We start from the raw sequence: 23,462 nt of genomic DNA, 5'->3' as shown, positions 1-23,462 counted from the left end.
AATCTTGAATATTTGGCCTTTTCATATGAGGTTGATGTTTCATTCTATTAGAAGAAAAATAGAAACATTTAGTATTACATAGCAAAAAAATTCAATATAGATGTAGCTTTGTTCCTCGTAATAGTAAAATATATTTTCAGCATAAAAACGTTTAATTAATAAACAGAAAAAAAAAAAAAACAGTTTTTAAGATGTGTTGCAAGAATCGAGGACGCGCAGCGTCTGTCACCATAGAAACATCATGTTGTGACTGCAAGCTGAATAAGTTCCTCCTCCTCTGTGACCGCGCACTCTGCTCGCGCGCTCTCTCAGCAGAGCATTTAAACCAGAGTAACGGTCGCTCTCCACAAACTCACTCATTTACTGGATTTAATTAAACACGTTTATACCAACTTTTTTTTTTTTTTTGTAGGAATAGACCTGGAAGAGTAAAATGTTTTATTGTGCAGGTAAGAGCTGTAATTCTGTATTTTAATTATAACAGTTTCTCTCTGTGATAATTTAGTTTGCATATAGGTTTAGTATGAGACTTCAGCATTTCATTAGGCTATGTATTTAGTTTAATGTCACAAATTACACAGAGCCCTGGCAGTCAACTCTTATTTAGCAGGATGTGTCAACCTTTATCTGTCTGCCAATCATGTAAAAGTTAATTTTAAATAAAAATATTAAATACTTGATACCCCCTCATCCAAACCTTAGTTCATCCTGTGATCAAACAGGAAATTTCAGCACAGAAACCTCTTCCTGTTCCCTCTTGACATTGTGCTGGTGTGACATCAAAGTGACAGGTCTGCTTACTGCTGACCTCAGCAGTGATGATAAGATGTGCATGATGTGTATTGACAACTTTTAATCACTTTTATGAGTGACTAAACTCTATTAGGTTTTTTTCTTCTCACTTAATCTTTCCTTACTTTCCCATATTGTATTCTTTTTTGTTTATAGTTAGTTACTTTAATCAATTTCCCCTCACACTGAAACAGGCCTATGTATTGGAGTGACGAAAATTCCATGGTTTTAGACAGACATAAAGTTAAACTAATTAAGTGTTTATAGTTAAATGTTAAAAATTTTCTCACTCCAAAAAGCTGAACTGAGCCTGGAAAGTATAAGTACATGACTAAATCTGCTCACACATACACCACTAATCTGCATTTCACTTCTCAGAGTCTTAACATTCCTATTAACACAGAAGACGTGATGCACTCTTCCTGTTTTCTTCCAGCTGGGACCCACAGCAGGAATTCAGTATAAGACAATAATAAATGATGTCTCCTGAATTAATCAGGATAATTCCGTATATTGGATCTAGCTTTGGATTCCGTCCCATTTGTGCTGTCACATCTCACGCCTACATTGTATCCTGACATGTTCAGAGACGGTGAAGGTAAGCAGCGCTGGAATCATGTCAGAGATCGACACGTTAGAGACACACGGGTCACCAGCAGTGGCTCAGACCAGGATGAGAAGCAGCCGAAGCCACAGCAAAGGAAAAGTGTGAAGAAGAATGCAGGATGGGGACAAATTTCTATGCTGGACAAAATAGAGGACTTTTTTCAGATCTGTGACAGCGAGGGAAAAGGCTTCATCACACGCACTGATATGAGGGTAAAGTAGGGGTCCTTCACCACTTGATATTTTTATCCATTTGTTATTGTCATTTTATTTATTTTTACATCTGCCATGGCTTTGGTATAATTATACAGCTCTGTATTCAAATGTTGTTCTTGTATTTTTTAGCTTTCTATGGCCAGTTTTTTTAAATTCCAAAATATATATGTTGCTGTCATAGTTCAGGCAAGGGGAGAAGAGCAGAGGACCTAAATTGTAGCAGTCTTACTTTTATTTACAAAAATGAAAACAAAGATAATCCAAAACACTGGAATCGTAGGAATAGATAAACCTAAGAGTTTTTGCTTCTACTCAAATACAACACAAGACAATGAACTTAAACAATCTTAAATACACAGGCTAAATGAGGACCCAAACAAGACACAGGTGAACATAATCAATTAACCAATGAGTAACTATAGTAACAAAGGACAAGCAAACAAGAAATCCACAAACAGAACAGAACCATTACATTATTTTCCCTACTATTTAAAAGGATTTTTTATTTATTTACAATGTTCTGTTAGTACAAAATAGGCAAATCAGAATATCTAGATTTGTTTCTTTTGTATTCAATCATATACCATCATTCTCTCTATCTTAGAGGCTACACAAAGAATTGCCACTCACTGCTGAGGAACTTGAGAATGTTTTTGACTCGCTTGACCTTGACAAAAATGGATACCTGACGCTGGGAGAGTTTTCCTCCGGATTCAGTGAGTTTATCTTCTCCTTCCTGTCAAGAGTAAGTCTTAAAAAATCTGCATATTTATAGCACATCAAATTACGCTTTTACATGGTGTAACTGTTCCCAAGGTAACTTTCTTCATGGACAGAGAGTCTCCAAGATGGAGGAACTGATGAATACACCTTCTCAGAGCTCAGGAGATGAAGAGCTGTCAGGGAACGAGGATGATGAAGAGAGATATTTCAGCATGTTGATGGAGAGCTTGGGTGCTAGCAATGTGTTTGAGGAGTCAGTACTCATGTTTTACACTTGACTCATTGCATTGCAATAAAACGTTATTATTATATTGCTACAGTCAGTAACAGATCTCTCTTCAATTCAGCCCGAGTGAGGTCCGCAGTCTGTGGGCTCAGCTCAGGAAAGATGAGCCTCACCTCTTGTCCAACTTTGAAGAGTTCTGGCCCGTGTCACATATCAAATCAAAGAGGCACAACAAGAGAGGAAGGAGATGGAGAGCGCCCTCAGAAGGTGACATGTTGGTTCTCTATATGCAACATGAAATGAGAATGAATTTAGAGCAATGCCATCAGTCGCCCATGTTTAAGAGCCAATAATCTGCTTTGTTTTCTTAATTCCCCCCAGTGTTACTTGTGAATAATCCCTGTTTAGAGGCTTAATGTAATTCTCTATAGAATCCTGTTTTATCCATGTCCAGTGACCGTTAACCAGGTTTTTACAGTACTTTTTGGTGGGAATAAAATGCATTTTGATTAAATCTAGGTCAGAATGATGTGATTTGTGAATTATTACCTAACTGGATGTACAGGTCTGAGCCAGTGTTTTGGAATGTAAATACTGTGAGAATTTAGAATATAATATTATGTGAAAGACTTGTTTGTGTTTTATCTTTTGATTGTTTTAAAGGGTTAGTTCACACAAAAATGAATACTCTGTCATTAATTACGCACCCTTATTTCATCCCAAACCCGTAAGACCTTTGTTCATCTTTGGAACACAAATTAAGATATTTTTGATAAAATCCGATGGCTCAGTGAGGCCTCCATTGCCAGCAAGACAATTAACACTTCCAATGCCCAGAAAGCTACTAAAGACGTATTTAAAACAGTTCATGTGACTACAGTGGTTTAACCTTAACGTAATGAAGCGACGAGAATACTTTTTGAATACTTTAGTTTCGAAACTAAAAATTCATAAAGCTTCGAAGCTTCATGAAGCAGCGTTTTGAAATCACCCATCACTAGATATTGTTGAATAAACTTGTTATTTTGTTTTTTTGTGCACACAAAAAGTATTCTCGTCACTTCATAATAACATTAAGGTTGAACCACTGTAGTCACATGAACTGTTTTAAATACATCTTTAGTAGCTTTCTGGGCATTGGAAGTGTTAATTGTCTTGCTGGCAATGCAGGCCTCACTGAGCCATCGGATTTTATGAAAAATATCTTAATTTGTGTTCTGAAGATGAACAGGTCTTACAGGTGTGGAACAACAAGAGGGTGAGTAATTAATGACAGAATTTTCATTTTTGGGTGAACTAACCCTTTAACATTGAATGCCATTGTCTCATTGCACAGGAAAGCAGCCACACATGACACTGAAATACGCAGATTGTATGAAGAAATGGAGCAACAGATCATTAATGAAAAAGATCAAGCAATTCTGAAGGTAAAAACATTCTTTTGAACTGTTACCTGTGTATTTACACTATACATTTGAGAAGTTTGGGATCAGTAAGGTTTTTTAAAAAAGAGAAATTAATACTTTTATTCAGCAAGGATGCATTCAATTGATCAAATGTGTCAGTAAAGACATCTATTTATCAAAGAAAAAAAATTATCACAGTGAGTTTCCACAAAAATGATAAGCAGCACAACTGCTTTCAACATTGATAATAATAAGAAATGTTTCTTGAGCGTCAAAAAAGCATATTAGAACGATTTCTGAAGGATCAGGTGACACTGAAGACTGGAGTAATTCAGTTTTGCCATACATTTTAAAATATATTTAAATAGAAAACAGTTATTTCGAATTGTAATAATATTGAAATGGACTACTATGTTAATTCTCTCTTCCAGGACTCTGAAAATCTGCAGTTGCGCAGTCAGGACCTACAGCAGCGGCTCCGTGGTAAAGAACAGGAATTAGAGCAGCTTTTCCAAAAACAGAGGAGGGTGAGTGCCAAAACTGAACATGCAGAATCATACAAAATTGTATAATTTTGTGCCACTCAGATCTTTTTCAACTCACACTTTTGTATATTATTTTTTTTAGTTAGAGCGACAATGTCGTGACCTTCATAGCGAACACCAGGAGAGTAGACTGGAGAATGTTAAACTCAAAATGACCAATGAAGAGCTGTCTCGTGAACTTGAGCACACCTGCCAAGAGCTGGTGTTGGCTCAGGAGCAGCTGGGCATTCTGCAGGAGCAGGCCTCTCGACTACAGCAGGAGAGAGAGATGTCAGTCTGTGCATTTATTATGTGTACACAGAAGTCCTACCAGTATCTTTGAGTCTCACATACATACAAATACTTTTTACGCTCACAGGGAGATGTACAGAATCACTGAAGGCTTGCAGAGAGAAAAACAGAGCTTGATGAAACAGTTAGATCTACTCAGGTGAGATTGGTACAGCCTCACATATGCTGTAGACAAAGACAAACAACAAAAATCTGAATTCTTGCTGTTCTTTCAGAGAAATGAATAAACATCTACGAGATGAGCGAGACATTAGCTTTCTGGTAAGTTTACCAATTTTAAATTAGTTTTTATTTTTATATTTTCTGTTTCATTAGTTTTAGTTAAAGTTTTTGTAATTTGGTGTTGAATTTTTGTCATTTTTATTAGTTATTTTAAAATATGTCTATTTAGTGTTTAATTCATTTTTATTTTAGTTTTACTAAAATATATTATTTTATTTTATTTCAGTTAACATTTATTTTATATCAATTAACAATTTTTTTAAAAAATATTTTTAGTTAATGATAACACTTGATTTATGCTTCTCATGATCTTAAAAACATTTTTTCTAAAGCTTAGACACAAAATTATTTTGCAGACAAATAATTATGCCTACATAAATTCTCTATGAAACTAAAGTTTAATTTTATTATAATTTGTGTGTGTGTAAGTTTGTCAGTTAACATTTATTTTATTTCAATTAACAAATATTTTTAATTTTTATTTTTAGTTAATGATAACACTGATTGATGCTTCTCATAATAAAACATTTTTTTTCTAAAGCTTAGACACAATTAATTGTATTATAATTTGTATGTGTTTATATAATATTTTATTTAATTGTTTATATTTTATTTTTAATGTTTTTAGTTTAGTTTGAAGAAGCTCAAATAGACAGTTTCTGCATTTTTTTTGGTCACAAAATAATTCCCATATTTCTCTTTTTTGTTTTTTCATAGTTTCGATGACTTTGCAGTTTTTCTAAAATGTGGAAAATATTAATAATAGAAAATGAGTGGGTGTGTTCCAACGTTTGATTAATAAGAGCAATTAAAAACATAATATTTTATTGTAATTTACAATAGAAACGCAGCAATTCAATGAAGAAATCCTCACGCAAGCACAGACTGAGCACAGCTTCAATAAAATACACTGACAGGAAACCATCTGTCAAAAAGTGAGACATCCTCACATATATTCTCATGTGAATACGTACATGATTTAATGACACAAACATTTACTCTAACCTCTCTGTCATTTCAGAGAAGTTGATAAGGAGGAAGTGACTCAGCGCTCTAACAGGAAGACCACCTCTTTAGCAAACGGTTCACCCTTCACCACAGCGGATGATGGGAAGCAGAATGTGGCTGGGGACTCAGAAGGTGTAAATGTCGGGGTGGATGTGGAGGATGCACCACCGGATGGTTGGCCTCTACGCAGAGTCATATCTATCGAGGAGGACCACCTCCCCCACCTGTTGCAAGGAGACCCTCACCTTCTTCTGCATCAGCTAAGTGAGGAAGAAGAAGAACGAGCTGGAGAGGAAGAAGGTCAGGGGGATCTAGAGACGAGCTCCCTCTACCCGTCCAATGCGTCTCTGGCCTCTGCTGACTCTCCACCACCAGTTAGGCTGAAGAAGCTGTCTAAGAAGAAATGGATCAGAGGAAACATTCCCTCATCTGCACGGGGTCAACCTGTCGGAAAGGAGACCCAGCAGGTAAGTGACAGGGACATATCATAGAGTACCTCTTTTCATATGCGAAGAGATTTACATATTAAAGTCTTAAAGGTACAGTAACAATAATTCTTGTTTAATTCAAATGTCAGAGAGAGAGAGAGTGAAAAATGGTCAGTGCAAGAGACTTTAAATGTGGACTGAAAGAAACAGGTCTAGAATATGGCCCATTTAAAGCGTAATAGTGTTTTTTACTATGTGCACTTATCAACACAACTTTTAGCTTTCCTTTAAAAATGTCACTGTGGGTATTTCTGGCTACAGGGTCCTGCAGAAGGTGCTGCTGCATCCCCTCAACGTCTCTTTAAAGTCATTCTGGTGGGAAATTCCAGTGTTGGCAAAACCGCACTGCTGCGACGCTTCTGTGATGGACATTTTCATTCTGCCACCTCAGCCACTGTGGGTAAGTACTACATGTACTTACTATAGTAATAACAGTAAATTATGCATAATTACAAGTAACTAACCCTAAACCAAACCCTAACCCTAATGTAACTCCATAGTAAGTACATTTAGTTAATTAATAGTACTCAGTACTTATTTGAGTAATTACAATGTAACTACGGCACTGTAAAATAAAGTGTAACCAGAAACTCGGTTTGGAACACCATGAGGGTGAGTAAACGATGACAAAATTTTCATTTTTGGGTGAATATCCTTTTAACCTTGCTCAAGTTGGTGAGTAGACAGGTCAGTTCAAGTAGCTTTAACGGATAACTTTGCAATGAGGGATTTTCAGTAAATGCAGATTGGCTTCCCTTTTACTAGAGTTTACTTTACTTGATCAGAAGAATGGATTACTGCACTCTTTTTAGGATTTATATGGCCCTCAAAACTGATTTCCAAAAATACACTAGATTGGACATTTAAAGTACATACTCCTAAAAGGCGTTTCAGTTCATTGTGTTTGAATATATGTGTACGTGTTAACGAAAACCTACTATGCTATATCAGATGGATTTCTCAAAGCAGGCAACATCACATGAAAGGGCTTGGGAAGTCACACTCCCTGCATTTAAACCCTGCTGCACATTGCGCAGCAGATTATGTCAAACACCATCAATTCACTTTATTCAAAGTTTCTAGCCTTTCACCCCTGGACTCTAGTGGCCCATAAACAATCTGAACACTTAAAAAATATGATAAAAATGTTATTGTATTAGTTACAATCAAACCAAAATGACTAACAAATAACGCTGGACTTTTCCTAGCCATTTTAGTTACTTTCAACCAGCTGGTCACAAGTTAATTTTTAGTAAATGGTATTTTGTTGCCTTTCTTTAGAATATATACAACTTGGTTCAATATTTTTCTTTGTAATTCAATGAAAATCATAAGCATGTGGCTAAAGTGTTCAAAACACTTGTATATTCTACACAGAAATATTACTCAACAGTAACCTCTAGTGGCCATTAGCACTCACTGCAATAATGGTTTGTTGTATGTTTAGATTTCATTTTTTAGCAGTATTTTTTATGGCTTTTTTTTCTCTGTGTATATATTTTTTTCATATATATATATATATATATATATATATATATATATATATATATAATTTATTTTTTTTTATTTTTTTTTTTTTGTGCTGTACAGGCATTGACTATAGTGTGCGGACGCTGAATTTGGGGGACAGTCACGTTGCTCTTCAGTTATGGGACACTGCAGGCCAAGAAAGGTGAGGCACTGATGCCTACATATAGGATAGAGATAGGACATTTACATTCAGCTTCAGTTTGTTTATTTTTGTTCCTCGGTCTGTGCTATTATCCTTTTAAGCATATCTGAAAAGCTTGTCGTCCAGAGTAATCTATTGCGCAACCAAAACATGAACTCACTTGTCACTGATGATAAACATCTAGCATTAAAAAATGCAATGTCACTGTGTCCTGCAGGTATCGCAGCATTACTAAACAGTTTTTCCGTAAGGCGGATGGAGTGGTGGTCATCTACGACATCACAATGGAGGACAGTTTCAGATCAGTCCGTCCCTGGCTGACTAGCATTCAGGAGGCCGTAGGCGACCCTATCCCTGTCATGCTCCTTGGCAACAAATCAGACAAGGAGAATGAGAGGGAAGTGCAGACAAAGGAGGCTGATATGCTAGCAGAGGTATGTACGGTCCTCACACACACACACACACACACACACACACACACACACACACACACACACACACACACACACACACAGTATATCCTAGTAAAATATTTACATCACTTAATATGCTTTGCTTTCACAAGTTTACATCACTATATCTAACACATTATGGATAAATTAATAGTATTTTGATATATTTGGTAGGAAACAAACCTGATGTTCTATGAGTGCAGTGCTTATACTGGAGCTAATGTGCTGGAGGCCATGATACATTTGGCCAGGTAAGAACTGAAAACACTCAAATACAATGTTACCAGACGTTGTTGTAATATTTTGTTTAGCTGTGATTTGGTTTTTTTGGGGGTTTTTTTTTTTGTAACACCTCACCCAGTGCTGCAACCCACAAAAAAGAGACATGTATAAAACTGTGAGACTGCCAGCTGTCAGCAAACATTATCAGATGTCAAACGGAAAGCTTGCGGTTTTCTTTTTATCTTCAAAATGCGCTCATGATGCTCATCTCTACATCAGTCATACTTTTTTCAGACTATGTGAACCTTGTATAGTTGATTTACTTTGAAAGGCCCAGTAGGCTGCATCCGAAATCACATTCTAGTTATAAGTATTTACTTGAATAAGTAATTACTTTGCGTTAAAAATGTATGTTCTTTATAGTATAAAAGTAATCCGGCTGTACTACATTAGCCATGTTGTCACTGTCATGTGACCTACCAGCATCAGTTCACTTTACTGCCATTCACAAATCCTCTCTTGTGGCTTCATGGGATAGTACTTCAGAATCTCGGCAGAAGTAACAAGCCATCTGTGTACTTTTTGCTTACTCTTTTTATGAGTACTATGAATTCGGACATGCTACTCTTTTCACATACACTTTTTTTTTTTTTTTTTTTTTTTTTTCTTTTTTCTATATAGTAGGGAAGTATGCGATTTTGGATTCCTCAGGGAATCCTTGCTGCTATTTTGAAGTGCCTTCAACTTTGTCAAGTGGACATGGGAAGTTTATTTGGACAGACCCTTGACCCCTTAATTTTGTACACCCCTACTCTAATGTATACTTTGGACAGATCCTTAGAAACAAGATTGCAGTTCTTGCACTTAATTTACCCACACATGATCAAGAGCTTTTCATTTCAAGGGCGTTTCATTTAAACCCATTGCAATGGTTTCACCAGTAGTGGGCACTCATGCAATGTAAGCAATGATGTATATCCAAATTAACAAGACGGAGGAAAGTTAGAGAGGGAAGGACATAAAAAAGTGGACTTAAATGTGTGTGGCGGCCATTTTGAGACCACATGTCCAACCCAATACTATTAACAGAGACGGACTTATTATTTGGAGATACGAGGTTTGTGGCTCTTCCATTAAAGAAAGCATAACAGCCAACTTGAATCAGGTGTGCCTTGATAACCATTACATTACAGCCTTGATGTCACTGAATTTCGTTGTGCGACAGTCAATCACTGTTTGCGGATGCCATAGAAATGAATGAGTGCCATGATGTGAATCCTACCTGTTGTGCAGTTGTCATTTTCCCACAAAAGTAGTTTATTCAGCGTAGTGAAGCCTCTGCATTCACTGACATCTATTAACAAATCCTCCTTCCCTGCATACGTTCATTATTATTATTTATTTTTATATTAATATTAATATCAGTATTTTATTTAATGAACTCTGATATGTTTGTAGAGTCCTGAGGGAACAGGAAGACAGAGTATGGGTGAATACGGTCAGACTGGTAGATCAACCAATGAAGAAGAAAGCCTGCTGCAAGTGACCACACACATATATACACACACTCATGGGTGAAATCACTCCGTGCTTTATGTATCATCATCAAACAACCTTATGCTTAATGTAAATAATTTAATGTAGGCTAAAAGAGGGCAATTCACTTTACCTGAATCAAAAATGTAATGATAGTGTAAAGTGTAGGAAGGTTTTTCATGCCCATTGTATATCTGTGCTCAAATGATGTGTGTTGTAGTCTCAGTACAGTTTGTCACACCTCATTTAAAATGATATTTGTACATATTCTATTTGTTAACAATACCAATTGTCAATCACAATACCCATTATTTTTATGGGGAAAATGTGTTCGGTTAAGGCTGCATGTGATACATGTGGTTCACATACAACCAGGTGAGTGAGAACAAAGTCATTTAGGACAAAATGTGATTGTTTGTTACTTCCCATTTATTTAGCATTTCAATAGCCTCATTCAATACATCTGAAGTCTTACTAGCATCATGAAACCTAGATTTCAAAATGGCCAGTAAAACCTCTCTACTAGAACAAGAAGTGTTTTCAGTAACCATTTAAAGAGACAGTTCAGTTGATGACAACATCAGTAAGCACTAAAATCTTCAATATGTTATTGAGGGAAGAATATTGGCTGGAGTCAGTGTTGAACATGTCATCCCTCGTTTGTTGCCTTCATCTGAACTGCTCTGTGACCATCTTGTTTTACACAAAGGAGCAAACAGGTGGTTCAAACAGGTTGTATGTGACAGTGACCTGACATTTAAATGAACACAAAAAAGTGAAACTGTTAGTAAGTTAAAACTGTCACATTAAGTTACTCTAAAATAACAAATCTTGTATTCAGTAAGAATGATTTAAAATAGTTTAGCTGCTCTTAGAGGTTCTTTAGAAAAATCTTAGTGAAACCTGAATGAATTAAAATAAAAGGTAGAAAACATGCCAGTGGTCACTATATTAAACAACTCTACACTAACCCAATAAATATAACACAATAAAATGCACTTAAACATAAGCAAAACTCTTTTCATTTATGCACCCAAACTGAAGCCTTTGTTCTATGAGGCACCATTGTACGATTTCACATTGGCATATACTGTTCATTAACACTTTTCTTATACGGTTAAATAAACACAAACATTGACATTCTCAGACTCGTTAACAGTTACATTCAGAGTGATGTTTTCACAGTCTATTCTTTATGTGCGTTTAAGAACGTGACACGCGATGACACTATTGCTTTTAGTGCTGGACTTTCACTGATGACATCATAGAAGGGTCCTGCAGTTTGGCAGCCTCTCTTATCCAGACAGAGGCAGAGGAGAGACACAGTCCATCTCTCCACCGAATCTCCCTGGGAAACAGTGCCCCGACTCGAGATGTTGCTTGAGTTTTACCGCATCTTGTAGTCATGGGAGATGGCTGCGTCGCAGAGCTGCCCTTTGAAATCCAGCTCAAAGGTGAAGTCCAAGTCACGCTGAAAGAAATCAAGTACTTTATTTCTTTGAAATCTGCCTCATACTTTTTTTATAAACCAGTGGTTTTCAACAAGGGGGGCAAGAGCCACTAGGGGGCCTCAGAACACTTCCAAGATGGCTTAAAGAGTTTGTTCACACAAAAATGAAAGTTATCCCATAATTTACTAACCCTCAAGCCATCCTAGTTATATATGACTTTGTTCTTTCAGTCAAACACAGTCGGAGTTATATTAAAAAATATCCTGGCTCTTCCAAGCTCAATAATGGGAGTGAATTGTACCCTAGATTTCGAAGCCCAAAAAGCACATCCGTCCATCATGAAAGTAATCCATACGGCTCCAGGGGGTTAATAAAGGCTTTCTGAAGCAAAACGATGTGTTTTTGTAAGAAAAATATCCATATTTATAACTTTATAATCACTGGCTTCTTGTAACTTTCATTTAAAAATAGGACAAAGCAAGCTAAAAAAAAAAAAAAAAAAGGTAAAACAGGCTTCATTTTATTTTATTTTATTTTTTTTAATTTTTTTTTTATTTTGAGGGAATTTAAAAGTGTGATTTCTAGACCTGAAAAAGTCATGCAAGTTAATAAAATATCTTAAAAAGCCATGGAAAAGTTTATAATAAATATTTTTTTCTAGTTATGTCAAGCTCTAAAATATTTTATCAGGTAGAAATTACTAGTTGTAAGTAAAATACAATTTTAAAAACTTTAATTTCTACAAACGTAATAACTAGAAAATTCACTGGTAATGAAAAGTGGAGAAACCCTGGAGAACATTCAGCTATTGAAAATTAAGGAGTTCTGGAATTTAATTATTTTATTTATTTTGATAAATTTCCATTAATAGTTTCTGTAAATAAGTTTGAAAATGAGAAGCTTTGTTATAACAGCAGAAGTGGGCCTACCAGAAATATCTTGGGTGGGCCTTCAAATATTGTCTTGTAGTCAAAAATGTTGAGAACCACTGTTTTCTCTCCATATCCATTTCCCACCCCCACATACACTTACAGCCTCACCTCGTTATTCTCGTTGGGCTTCACGGTGATGCTGCCCAGGATTTCCTCTCCTCTCCGCACCGTTAAATAATCCTCCAGATAAAACACTGTCTGCTTCCAGTGAGTGCTGGGAGCATCAGGGGCTGGAAGGGAATGTACATTGGCTCAGTTAGTAAAAAAAAATTATTTGTAAGAGATAATAAGGTACGGAATAAGTGAAGGCTGAACCTGTAGAAAAGCCTGTCTTCTTGTGACACTTGGTGAACTCAATGTTGAAGTACGTGACGAGAGCGTGAACATAGTCATTCCTCTGAATCTGCAGGCAGAAGGCTGAGGTGAACGTCAGGTCCTCCGGCTTCACCGTGTAGATGTCCACCTCCTGAAACCGATATGTCACGTCTCACACTTTTTGGAGTAGAGATTGTTTAAATAGAGATTATGATGGCCCGCATACTTGCACTAACAAAGTCTTTTGATGATCGGCCATGAGATACTTTGGCTGTGATCTAAGCTTGATCTATGTCATATAGCCTTAACCCACACATCACGACAGATCCAGTTTCAAAGACTATATTGTTTGGCTGTGGCTATATTGGTGCCTGTATGAGCAGAGATGTTGGCACAAGTATCAGCCTTGGTGAACAAAGATCCTCTTACTCTTTGAGCAAACAACAGATCAGTGGCAGCACTGAGCTTTTCATTTGTTCAGTTCAACCTTTCATTTAATAAACCCCACAAAGAGGCCGAAATCATTCTCCTCTTCAAAGAGTTTGATCCCCCAGTTGATTCAGAGGCACAGTGAAAGCACAGCCTTCTCTTTCTTTCTTTCTTTCTTTCTTTCTTTCTTACTTTCTTTCGCTGGTGGTAATCCAGCTCTCTCTGTCCCCTACATTCTTTTTTTCTTTTGACATTCTTGACATTCAATATGCCTTCACTGACACGCATATCATAAACCTTATTTGCTCATGAAAAATGAAGGCCATTGCTTAAACAGGTTGCTGTTTAAGAGTTCAGGACATTTAAATGAGATCTCATTTCTCTCTCACTTAAAGGGATAGTTCACCCAAAAATGAAAATTATCCCATGATTTACTCACCCTAAAGCCATCCTAGGTGTATAAGACCATCTTCTTTTTTAGATGAACACAATCGGATATATATTTAAAAATATCCTTGCTCCTCCGAACTTTATAATGGTTGTGAAGGGGGGGCCGCATTTTGAAGCCAAAAACAATCATCTATCCATCATAAAAGTAATCCATCCCAGGGGGTTAATAAAGGCCATCTGAAGCAAAGCGATGGGTTTTTATTTGAAAAATATCCATATTTAAAACTTTATTAACTATAATATCTAACTTCCTGCAGACGGCCGTACACAATGATTTGCAGCGGAAGAGTAACTTCTGAACCGACGCATGACATAATGACGAACGCAGAAGCTCAGAGGATAGAGAAAAACAAAACACCAGTCACCAATTAGAAGTCTAAAATGATAATTTTTAAAGAGAAGAGGAGCTTGAGTTTGTTGCCCAGCCATATTTGTTTGAACTGCGAGAGGCGTCTAAGTTTACGCTGCTCCTACATCCTGCGTCATACATCGCTTCATTTGGCGACTTCCGCAGTATGTATATGGTCGTCCCCCTGAAGCTAGTTATTTGAATTTATAAAGTTTTAGATATGGATATTTTTCTTACAAAAATGCATCACTTCACTTCAAAAGCCTTTTATTAACCCCCTGGAGCTGTATTGATTATTTTTTTTATAATAGATGGATGAATATTTTTGGGCTTCAAAATCTAGTTCCCCCTTCACTACCATTATAAAGCTCGAAAGAGTATATCTTTTAAATATATCTCCAATTGTGTTCATCTGAAAGAAGATAGTCATATACACCTAGGATGGCTTGAGGGTGAGTAAATCATGGGATCATTTTCTATCTTACTAACTTTACTTTAAGTATTATCTTTGTCTCAGATATTTCTCTAAAACAAAATTAGGAAATTGTTGAAATACAGGTATGGACTTGAAAATATAGATAGCATAGCTCAGATACTTTGAGAGTTAATATTATCTCATTTTGATAATAATTTTTCGTTTTAATATAATCAATTTAATATAATATATTATCTTTCCTACTGTATGGGATAAGACCATTTTAATGAAGTATAAGGATATATAAGGCTTCAAATGATCTACATGATGATATTATTAGAATTATATCCTATGAGGACGTATTTCTGTTGGCTAATTTAAATGAATGATTGGTGTTTGTGTATGTGTTGAAATGAACACACATTACCACGCTGTCATCAGGCGGCTCTTTACTGCAAATTATTCTGTTATGTAACACCCACGCTACATGTGTTCCAAAGTGGCCTATCGCACAGTCAGTCAGTACTATGATTCAAATCAGATCTTGCTCACATATACATACATAGAGGCGAGCACATACTCGTACCTTAATGAGGCAGGAGTTGGTCACGACTTGTTTAGGATCTACTATGTCCACCAGGGGCTCCATCATAGCAACGTTCCGAATGCACGTCATGTCAAAACCATAGACGTTCTCCCACCCTGCAAGCACAGAGAAAATATATTTCAAGACATTTTAAAACTCGTATGTGTCTGAAAAGTAGAAAACCTGTGTCTGGTCGCCTTCATTTGGCCCTAAAATAGACTGCTGCCTCCTCTGTGTCTGGCAGCATTTGATTACATCCCCTCATGTGCGTTAGGCCGAGGCGAATCTCTCACTTCCAACCAAAACATGAAGGAGGGAGTGAAAAGGATGGAGGAAAAGCAAACGTTTTGCTGCAGGGGAGTAATTGAGCTCAACAGGAATTTTTCCTGATGTTTTTCATTTCTTTTTTTTAAGATAAATAAATGTGAGGGATCCACTGATCAAGCCTCATTTTAGAACGAGAAAGAGATTTTATGAAGAGAAAGGGATTTAAATGGTCATTTAATACAGTACATGTAGTTGCCTCATGGCAATAAGTGTGTGTGTGTGTGTGTGTGTGTGTGTGTGTGTGTGTATGCACTCACAGTGGATTTTGAAGTCTTTGTATTGTCGATCCTCAATGGCGACCACATACAATGTCGCTCTGTCTGGAAACATGAAACCGCCAGGTTTCTGAAAAACGACAGGAAAGAGAACTCTCAGATATCACCTATGAAAAAAAATAATGGCTAGTTGACTCAATTTTTTTGTAAAAGTTCAAATATTATTATTAATAGTAGAAGTTTAAGTCATAAAACACCATAATATAATATAATATAATAGTTTTAATAATTATTTATATAATTTAATTATTTTTTATATAATTATTAGACACTGCTGAAACTATGTATTCCTGGCATATGCGTGATTATATTCCTATTATTCCAGTGACTTCACATCATTCTTTCTTTTCCTTCCTGTTCAGTGCACCATAAAAATAACTCTAGGGTGAAACAATGTGTTGGCACCAACACAATGGTTCTATAAAAAATCTCTAACAAGCCACTTGTCCTCTGGACCAAATTGTCATTCAGTGGTAGGCATTCATCAGCAGTCCTAATGACTAGCCACTCATTCCCATTATAAATGATAATTTTCAGCATGGACACATGCTTCACATTCTAATTAGTCAAATAACCTTGGCCTTGAGACAGCCAACACATACACACACACTGACCAGCCATTTGTCCCTGGCGTAGATGACAGTATTGAGCATAGACTCATAGAAAAGACAGTAGCCCATCCACTCTGAAATGATGATGTCCACCTGATCCACGGGCAGTTCAGTCTCCTCCACCTTCCCTTTAATGATGGTAATAACTATAAGATGCACAAAAAATAGATGAATGTAAGAGACAGTGAGGCTTGCATTGAGCTGATTTTATTCTCTATAATTTACAATTACAAAAAGATAAAATCAAGTCTCACCCGAATTTTTTTTGTTTCATTCATAAATAAGTCACATTACAGAAATCAAATGGGTTACAAACCCAGCATTTAGTCACAAGAATGATAAGAATGTCATAAGAATGACAATATAAAGTTACATTTGATTGATGGGGTTATTCATGGTTTTCTCTTGCTCCCTCTTCTTTTCTCCCATCCTCACTATTATTCCCATTTTTCAAAAGGCAGGTTGCCAATCTCCAATTTCCATGCCTGTGTGTGTGTGTGTGTGTGTGTGTGTGTGTGTGTTTAGAGCAGTGACTCCTCTCTCACACTGACTCAGGCTTCTCAACCGCCTGCTGCTCTCCAGTGTTAATGAGAGCTGCTGTGGACAACTAAACAACTTCTGTCATCACACCACAAGAGGAGGGTGTTAGCTACAGGAAGTGAATATACTGCTTCCTGTGTTATGGAAGTCCACTTGCCGACAGGAAATGTATGACTCTTCTATTCCACACCAAAATTCAGACCTAAACACTGTGCTGTGTCCTAACAGCAGATTGTCTTACCATTGTCCAGGTGGTTTGATTTGATGATTTTTTCGGAATACTCTGATATACTGGAACACTCGATCTACAAAACAAAATGAAAATTAGCTTAATTATATTAGCATAATTAGTAAGATAATTGCATGAACCATATTAGAGGTATGCTAGTGGAATCGAGCCAGATGGAATGCTTTTTCATGCATAACTTCAAGTTTGATTGGATTTGGGTTTGTATTTTGAGAAAAAAATAATTATAATAAAATAATTGCTAAAATATTTTTTGAAATATACTGTTTGTATCACTCTGCTTTTCTTTGTTTGGCCGTTCCAGTCTGTGTATTAGTAGCCATGTTTCACTGACTCTTTCTGCAAGTTACATTGCTTTGCCAGTAGGTGGCGACAAGTGACTGTCTTAATGAGTGAATCAATGATTCTTTCATTCAACCGATTTGTTCAAAAAATGATTAGTACAGGAATGAAACAGATAGACTTGTTTGAGATGCTTTGGCGCTGTGCAGACCGATTGGCGTATGACATCAAAGTAACGCAAGAGCGATTCAAAAGCATAAGGAGTCTTATATTTTCTCCAAACACTCTTGCTGTCATATGCCGATCATTCTGTGAAGCGCCGATGCATCTCGAACAAGCCTAACAACTATTGTCTCTGCATGAGTCATTAAATCATTCGCTCAACTGATTCATTCAAAACCACTGACTTACTTTTTTTGCTTGGAGTCACTTTTTTTTTTGGCTTTGTTTGGAACTATTTTCATTGGTGAAGCAAAAAAAGACAAAGTAACTGGTAATAATTTATCTAAATCACAATAATGATGTTTATCTAAATATCAGCACGGCTATCTACTCCAGTTTTTTGCTGATATTATGCATATTGTATGTTCATATGCTTGCATTTATATCCTATGCGAGCCTGCTAGAACAGTTTTCATTTTAAAATGATAAATGTGCATTTTAAATGTCTATGAACCTGTGTAAACCCTTTCTTCTTGTATGTATCTGTGCTTTGGACACAAACAGAAACCTCTTTTGCTTATTGTGGCATAGAAAAGATAAAAAAGCGACTAGAACTGGACCTAGTGGGTGGATCAATGGAGTGTTATCTAACTACAGACCAGAAGCACAGTAACGGTACTGATATTATCAACATGCTCTCCCACTCTGTCTCTCCAGATATACATAGATATAGTTTGGGAGTGTAAAAAAAGTGGAATTTCTGCAGCAATGCCTGCATGTTGCCCTCTAACTTAAACCTATTGTATATTACAGTAAACACGCTTGTAATGTGTAATTTGATTCCTCACCCCGTACACATGCTTAGCTCCTGCCTTGGCAGCAAACATGGAGAGGATTCCGGTTCCGCTGCCCACATCTAGAACAATCTTATCCTTAAAGATGTGTTTATTGTGGTACATGGAGTTCCTATAAGTCAGTGTCCTCACCTCATCCTTTAGCATTTCCTATTGAGAGGAAAAACAACAACTTTTAGTCAGACTATAGCAACATTTTATTAACAGGGGTCATGAATTGAGAAATCAACATTTCCTTGAGTCTTTGATATATAAGAGGTCATTGTGCTGTAAGAATATCCTGTAAGTTTCAGAACTGAAACTTCCTTGTTAGTCCAATAACAGTTTTTATTGACACCAGGCCCATCGAACGACTTGTCCCGGAATGTGCCTATCTATCATAGATAGTTGAAACGCCGCCTCCAAAGAAAAAATCAATGCTTACTTCATCATTGCAACGTTAGCCCCGCCCACTGCCGTGTTAGTGAGATGACGAGGAGAGAAGAGCGATACAGGACTAAAAATAACATTACCTTTCAAAGCATCCTAATGCGAGGAATATGGTTATATATTTTTAACAATGTGAATGTCTCAGTTGAGCTTTATTTATTTGTATTCAGTACATTTCACTGTGGATTCTTTGGTAAATCAGTCACATTTCGGCGCAGGCTTTGCAATGCCATATGGACTCGACAGTAATGCAACAACATGTAAGTAACTGTGTTAATTCTAATGCCTGATCTGATATGTAATGATTCAAGTACAGTCAGATGTTCTTTGTCTATGTGTCAGTAAATCAAACCAGTGACTACACGGTCAACTTCACGTTGTTTCTCTTAGTAGGATGAAAATAATCCGTTATTTAAACGGTGATTAAATTATATATAGAAAGCAATCAAAGAACGCTCCCTTTACAATCGCTAGAGCTGTCAATCAAACAGCACGAGTTTATCAGTGACTGAGTTCTGGAGTCACACCAAATCTCCTGTTTTATTTAACGAATCTCTTAGTTACATCGAGTTTGCACTGTTAGTTATGATAAAAGCATTGAAAACAGAGTGTTCAAATAAGAGGGCTAAAATCAGGGTACTTTTCTCTCATTTCTGGACCTTTTCTCTTGGACTGTGCTATGGAGGACAATATATAGGACACAAAGCGCAGTGTCTCCAGGATTCTTTTTATAGAGACAGGTCTCCATTTAGCCTGCTGGGATTAACTGATACACATCTTTCCAAGCACCCCTCCCCCCGCTCTAATTCTCTTTCCTTTTTCTTTCTCTCTTTCTCCATCTCGCTATCTTACTCTTGTCCTTCTTTTTCTGTGTGTTATCAAGAACTGTTCTTTTATCTGCAGACAGATCCAATTTGACCCTCATGCTCTAAATGTGCCGGTATCAAAGGTGTTCTCTCAGTTCTTTGTGAATGAGCTTAGAAGATGGTTTCAGTGACACATTTAAGTATGTTCTTATCATCGGCTGCACGTGATAGAAGTTCTATAGCAGAAACAACTTCTTGTCCTTGACAGTGAACAAGATAGCATTTTCATCTTAGACTAGACCTATACTAGATGGTAAAACCATCCAAACTGGACCTTCGATTACCTCATGAATTCCAAAGTGGGCATAGGAGTCGAAGTAGTAGTCCCGTGATGTCATCTCCTCCGGGTTGAGTAGCTTGGCCATCTTGCCTCGTCCCGGACAGGCAGACAGTGCAGAGACATGTGGTGTGTGTGGGGGGTGTGGAACATGATGAACGGAAGTCACTGGCTTTGGTAGCGGAGAAGGTTGCAAGGACTGGGACGAGGGCACACTGGAAATATGCTGCTGCTTCTGCTGCTGGCGCTGCTGGTAAAGTCAACAGTAAAATAATCTGAAAAGGCTCACTATCCTACATCAACACTTATTGGATTCAGTGAGTGTAATTATGCATTTGGCAGACAGTTTTATCTAAATTAACTCATACTGTGTTCAAAGTATACAGTGAATCAGTTTATACACTCGTCGGGAGTCAAACCCATGACCTTGGTATTGCTATATCCCACTTTTTGAGCTATACAAGCAATTAATTTATTTATTTAAAATAAAATGAAAGAAAAAAAATGCCACAAAAAAAAAATATTGACATTGAATAAAACAAAATATCATAAATCCTTATATTTTCTGTAAATGTTTTTTTTTTTTAGGTTTGACCTTTTTCCAAGGTATTTTTTTCATGTGATGAATAAATAAATAATGTCAAAAATTTAAAGCAGATGGACTCAGGAACATAAATCACCTTTAAAGTTGTCCAAATTAAGTACTTAGCAATGCATATCCACTCACAAAAATCAATTTTTTATATATTTACGGTAGTAAATTTACAAAATATCTTCATGGAACATGATCTTTACTTAATATCCTAATGATTTTTGGCATAAAAGAAAAATCGATCATTTTGACCCATACAATGTATTGTTGGCTATTGCTACAAATATACCCTTGTGACTTATTAGTGGTTTTGTGATCTAGGGTCACGAATGTGTTTCACCTTTTTTCACCTTGCTTTTCAGAGCTTCTAATACGGCATTTAGTGCACCAATTAACAACGTCAACGTTTAAATCAGGTATGCAAAGGTGAATATGCTAATTAGCCGGGGAGGGGGGCAAAATACTGCAGCACCAAGGACAGCGCTCAGCCGTCTCGCGATGACCCAACAGACTACATAAAAGAGGAACTGAGCGCTATTCAGCACGCGCACGACTAACTTTATACGACTACTTTATCGTATAGGTTCAAATTTAGGCTAGTTTATTGTTTTCGAGGTTTCTAAGAGGCATCTCGCATCAGATATGTCTGCTTAATCTTTACGCAACCTACGCGCACCATAAATATTAATATAGGCTAAACCTCTCAATTTAGCTTTCGGTGTGGTGTGTGATCGCGAATCTTTCAGGACGAGGGAACTGGACGTGTTCTGCTCTGCTTTCTGCTTTGGATCTCGCTGTTCTTTCGCCTGCATAGTCACACATCACCGGGCACTGATTTGTATGACCTCCAAACCAGCGCGTCATTTTACGCGATCATGCACTTAAACACACATATAAGCGACTAGAATGAATCACCTGCGATTTACAAGTGTATATATGAATGTTTGGACGAGCATTGATGCATTATGCATGACTTAAGGAATCTTTGACTTACCTCCGAGCTCTCCGCATCCGCCATCTTTCTCCGCAGGAGCAGGCACCGCGATGAGTGCCTCAGTCCCATGCGAGCCAACGGGATCCGGATTAACTAGATAAGGGCAAGTGTTGTCACTAAATGTCCTACAAAAGTTTTAAAACGTACTGCAGTGAGCAATACTTGGTTTGCGCTTTAAAACGATCCATTTGTTAATTTGCACAGCTGTGATAAATAAACAATAAATGCCTAAAAGGAAACTAATAGGGAATATGTCATAAAGACTTCTTAGGTAGTCCCTTAACTCCATGATTCCGACTCCTACTGAAAGTCCATCGCGCAAAAGTTCTTCCAGAGGTTCTCAGCGCCACTTGGAGACCAGTTGAGCCACGGCGCGTCAGCATCCACATCACCTGCCGCTGCGCATCGCCGCGTTACCTATAGTCTGACAGATCAGAACGCATCTTTTATTTCAGTTTAACGTGATAATCCATTATTATTCAGTTCGTAATAAGTCATCGAGTTGTCCACTTCGTCGTGTTTTGGTCAAGTGCGTCTGGATAACGCTGAAAGTTGGAGTTGAAAGACTGTGCTGACTGAACTCGAGCGCAGCGAGTGCAGAACTGGAGCGATATCAGTAGCTGAATTAGTGCCTCCCACACAAGTATCGCACCTCCACTTTTCTCAAAATAAAGAACACAAGGCCGACTACATTTTAATCCATTTCAAGGCTGGAACTTTTCAACACAAACATGTACGTTTGCATTTTACAGACGCTTTTATCAAAAGCTTTTACATTCAAAGTATAGGGCATCTTCATTTATTGCCTATAGGAATCGAACCAATGACCTTGGCGTTGCTAACGCAAGTATTCAGATTGATTGTTCGTGAATATTCCTCGTTTTCAACCCACATTTTCAACAAAAATTCAACTTAATAACGTGATTAATGTTAAATGAATACTTATGTTGGAGGGTCTCTGAGACCCAAGATTTAAAACTAAATGCAATGAAATTTCAAGACTTTCAAAGCATTGATTCACACAGTACAATATCTTGCTTCCATACATTTAATTTGGTAATTTCAGCCATTTCTCATAAAGTCACAAAGTAGTCATAAAATTATTTTTAGGTACGTCATGATTTAAGCTTATATGAGAACTGATAAACAGAAGTTTTAACATTTTATTCTATTGGGATTTGCTCTATAGTATTTCTACACTGTAAAAAAATGTTTTCATGATTTGTCATCACAACATTTTTTCTTTTGTCAAATCAACTTAGATAATTAATGTGGTTCAGAATTTGTGTTGATTAAACCAGTGGCCTTCATTGTATTATCTCAAATTGTTAATTTCAATGAACTCAACATTTTAAGGCAACCAGGTAACTTTTTTTTAAGTTAAAGGGTTAGTTCACCCAAAAATGAAATGTCTGTCATTTATTATTCGCCCTCATGTCGTTCCACACCCGTAAGACCTTCGTTCATCCTCGAAACACAAATTAAGATATTTTTGATGAAATCCGATGGCTCAGTGAGGCCTCCATTGCCAGCAAGTTAATTTACACTTTCAGTGCCCAGAAAGCTACTAAAAACATATTTAAAACAGTTCATGTGACTACAGTGGTTCTACTTTAATATTATAAAGCGACGAGAATACTTTTTGTGCGCCAAAAAAAAAAAAAAAAAACAACC

General features: G+C 36.9%; 2 protein-coding genes across 3 annotated transcripts; one reads left to right on the top strand and one right to left on the bottom strand.

Moving 5' to 3' along the window:
- The first annotated feature begins 289 nt into the window (after window positions 1-289).
- cracr2ab (calcium release activated channel regulator 2Ab) lies at window positions 290-11,567 on the top strand. The gene is given in 18 exon segments (XM_051889878.1): window positions 290-449; window positions 1,229-1,611; window positions 2,219-2,330; window positions 2,431-2,590; window positions 2,685-2,758; window positions 2,761-2,830; window positions 3,900-3,990; window positions 4,401-4,496; window positions 4,597-4,784; window positions 4,873-4,944; window positions 5,021-5,066; window positions 5,871-5,962; window positions 6,049-6,502; window positions 6,785-6,923; window positions 8,114-8,195; window positions 8,413-8,629; window positions 8,822-8,898; window positions 10,328-11,567. Coding segments are annotated over 17 exon segments (2,298 nt in total). The 5' UTR covers window positions 290-449; window positions 1,229-1,371; the 3' UTR covers window positions 10,416-11,567.
- Window positions 10,817-22,399, bottom strand: prmt8b (protein arginine methyltransferase 8b). Of its 2 annotated transcripts, none has more exons than XM_051889890.1 (10): window positions 21,789-22,399; window positions 20,210-20,452; window positions 18,625-18,780; window positions 17,327-17,390; window positions 16,549-16,691; window positions 15,917-16,004; window positions 15,333-15,448; window positions 13,104-13,254; window positions 12,897-13,018; window positions 10,817-11,876 (listed from the first exon to the last, which is right to left on the bottom strand). In XM_051889890.1, exons 1-10 carry the CDS (start codon window positions 21,855-21,857, stop codon window positions 11,793-11,795), a joined length of 1,236 nt encoding a protein of 411 aa, XP_051745850.1. In that variant the 5' UTR covers window positions 21,858-22,399; the 3' UTR covers window positions 10,817-11,792. The 2 variants fall into 2 exon arrangements, with proteins under 2 accessions (XP_051745850.1, XP_051745851.1); XM_051889891.1 differs by having other exon boundaries at window positions 20,210-20,449.
- Between the last annotated feature and the right edge of the window lie 1,063 nt (window positions 22,400-23,462).

Source organism: Ctenopharyngodon idella, chromosome 4, assembly GCF_019924925.1.
Source record: "Ctenopharyngodon idella isolate HZGC_01 chromosome 4, HZGC01, whole genome shotgun sequence".
Taxonomy (NCBI): domain Eukaryota; kingdom Metazoa; phylum Chordata; class Actinopteri; order Cypriniformes; family Xenocyprididae; genus Ctenopharyngodon; species Ctenopharyngodon idella.
The sequence above is the reverse complement of the archived record's forward strand: the minus strand, read 5'-3'. Positions and strand labels throughout refer to the sequence as shown.

What these genes read in the sequence shown, in the direction of transcription:
- prmt8b (XM_051889890.1), bottom strand. Translation starts at nt 21,857, where the DNA reads ATGGGACTGAGGCACTCATCGCGGTGCCTGCTCCTGCGGAGAAAGATG. An exon ending in ATCAAACCACCTGGACAATG is followed by an intron (nt 16,692 to 17,326) that starts GTAAGACAATCT and finishes TGCATCTTATAG; the next exon opens with TTATTACCATCATTAAAGGG. An exon ending in ACGCCAGGGACAAATGGCTG is followed by an intron (nt 16,005 to 16,548) that starts GTCAGTGTGTGT and finishes GTCGTTTTTCAG; the next exon opens with AAACCTGGCGGTTTCATGTT.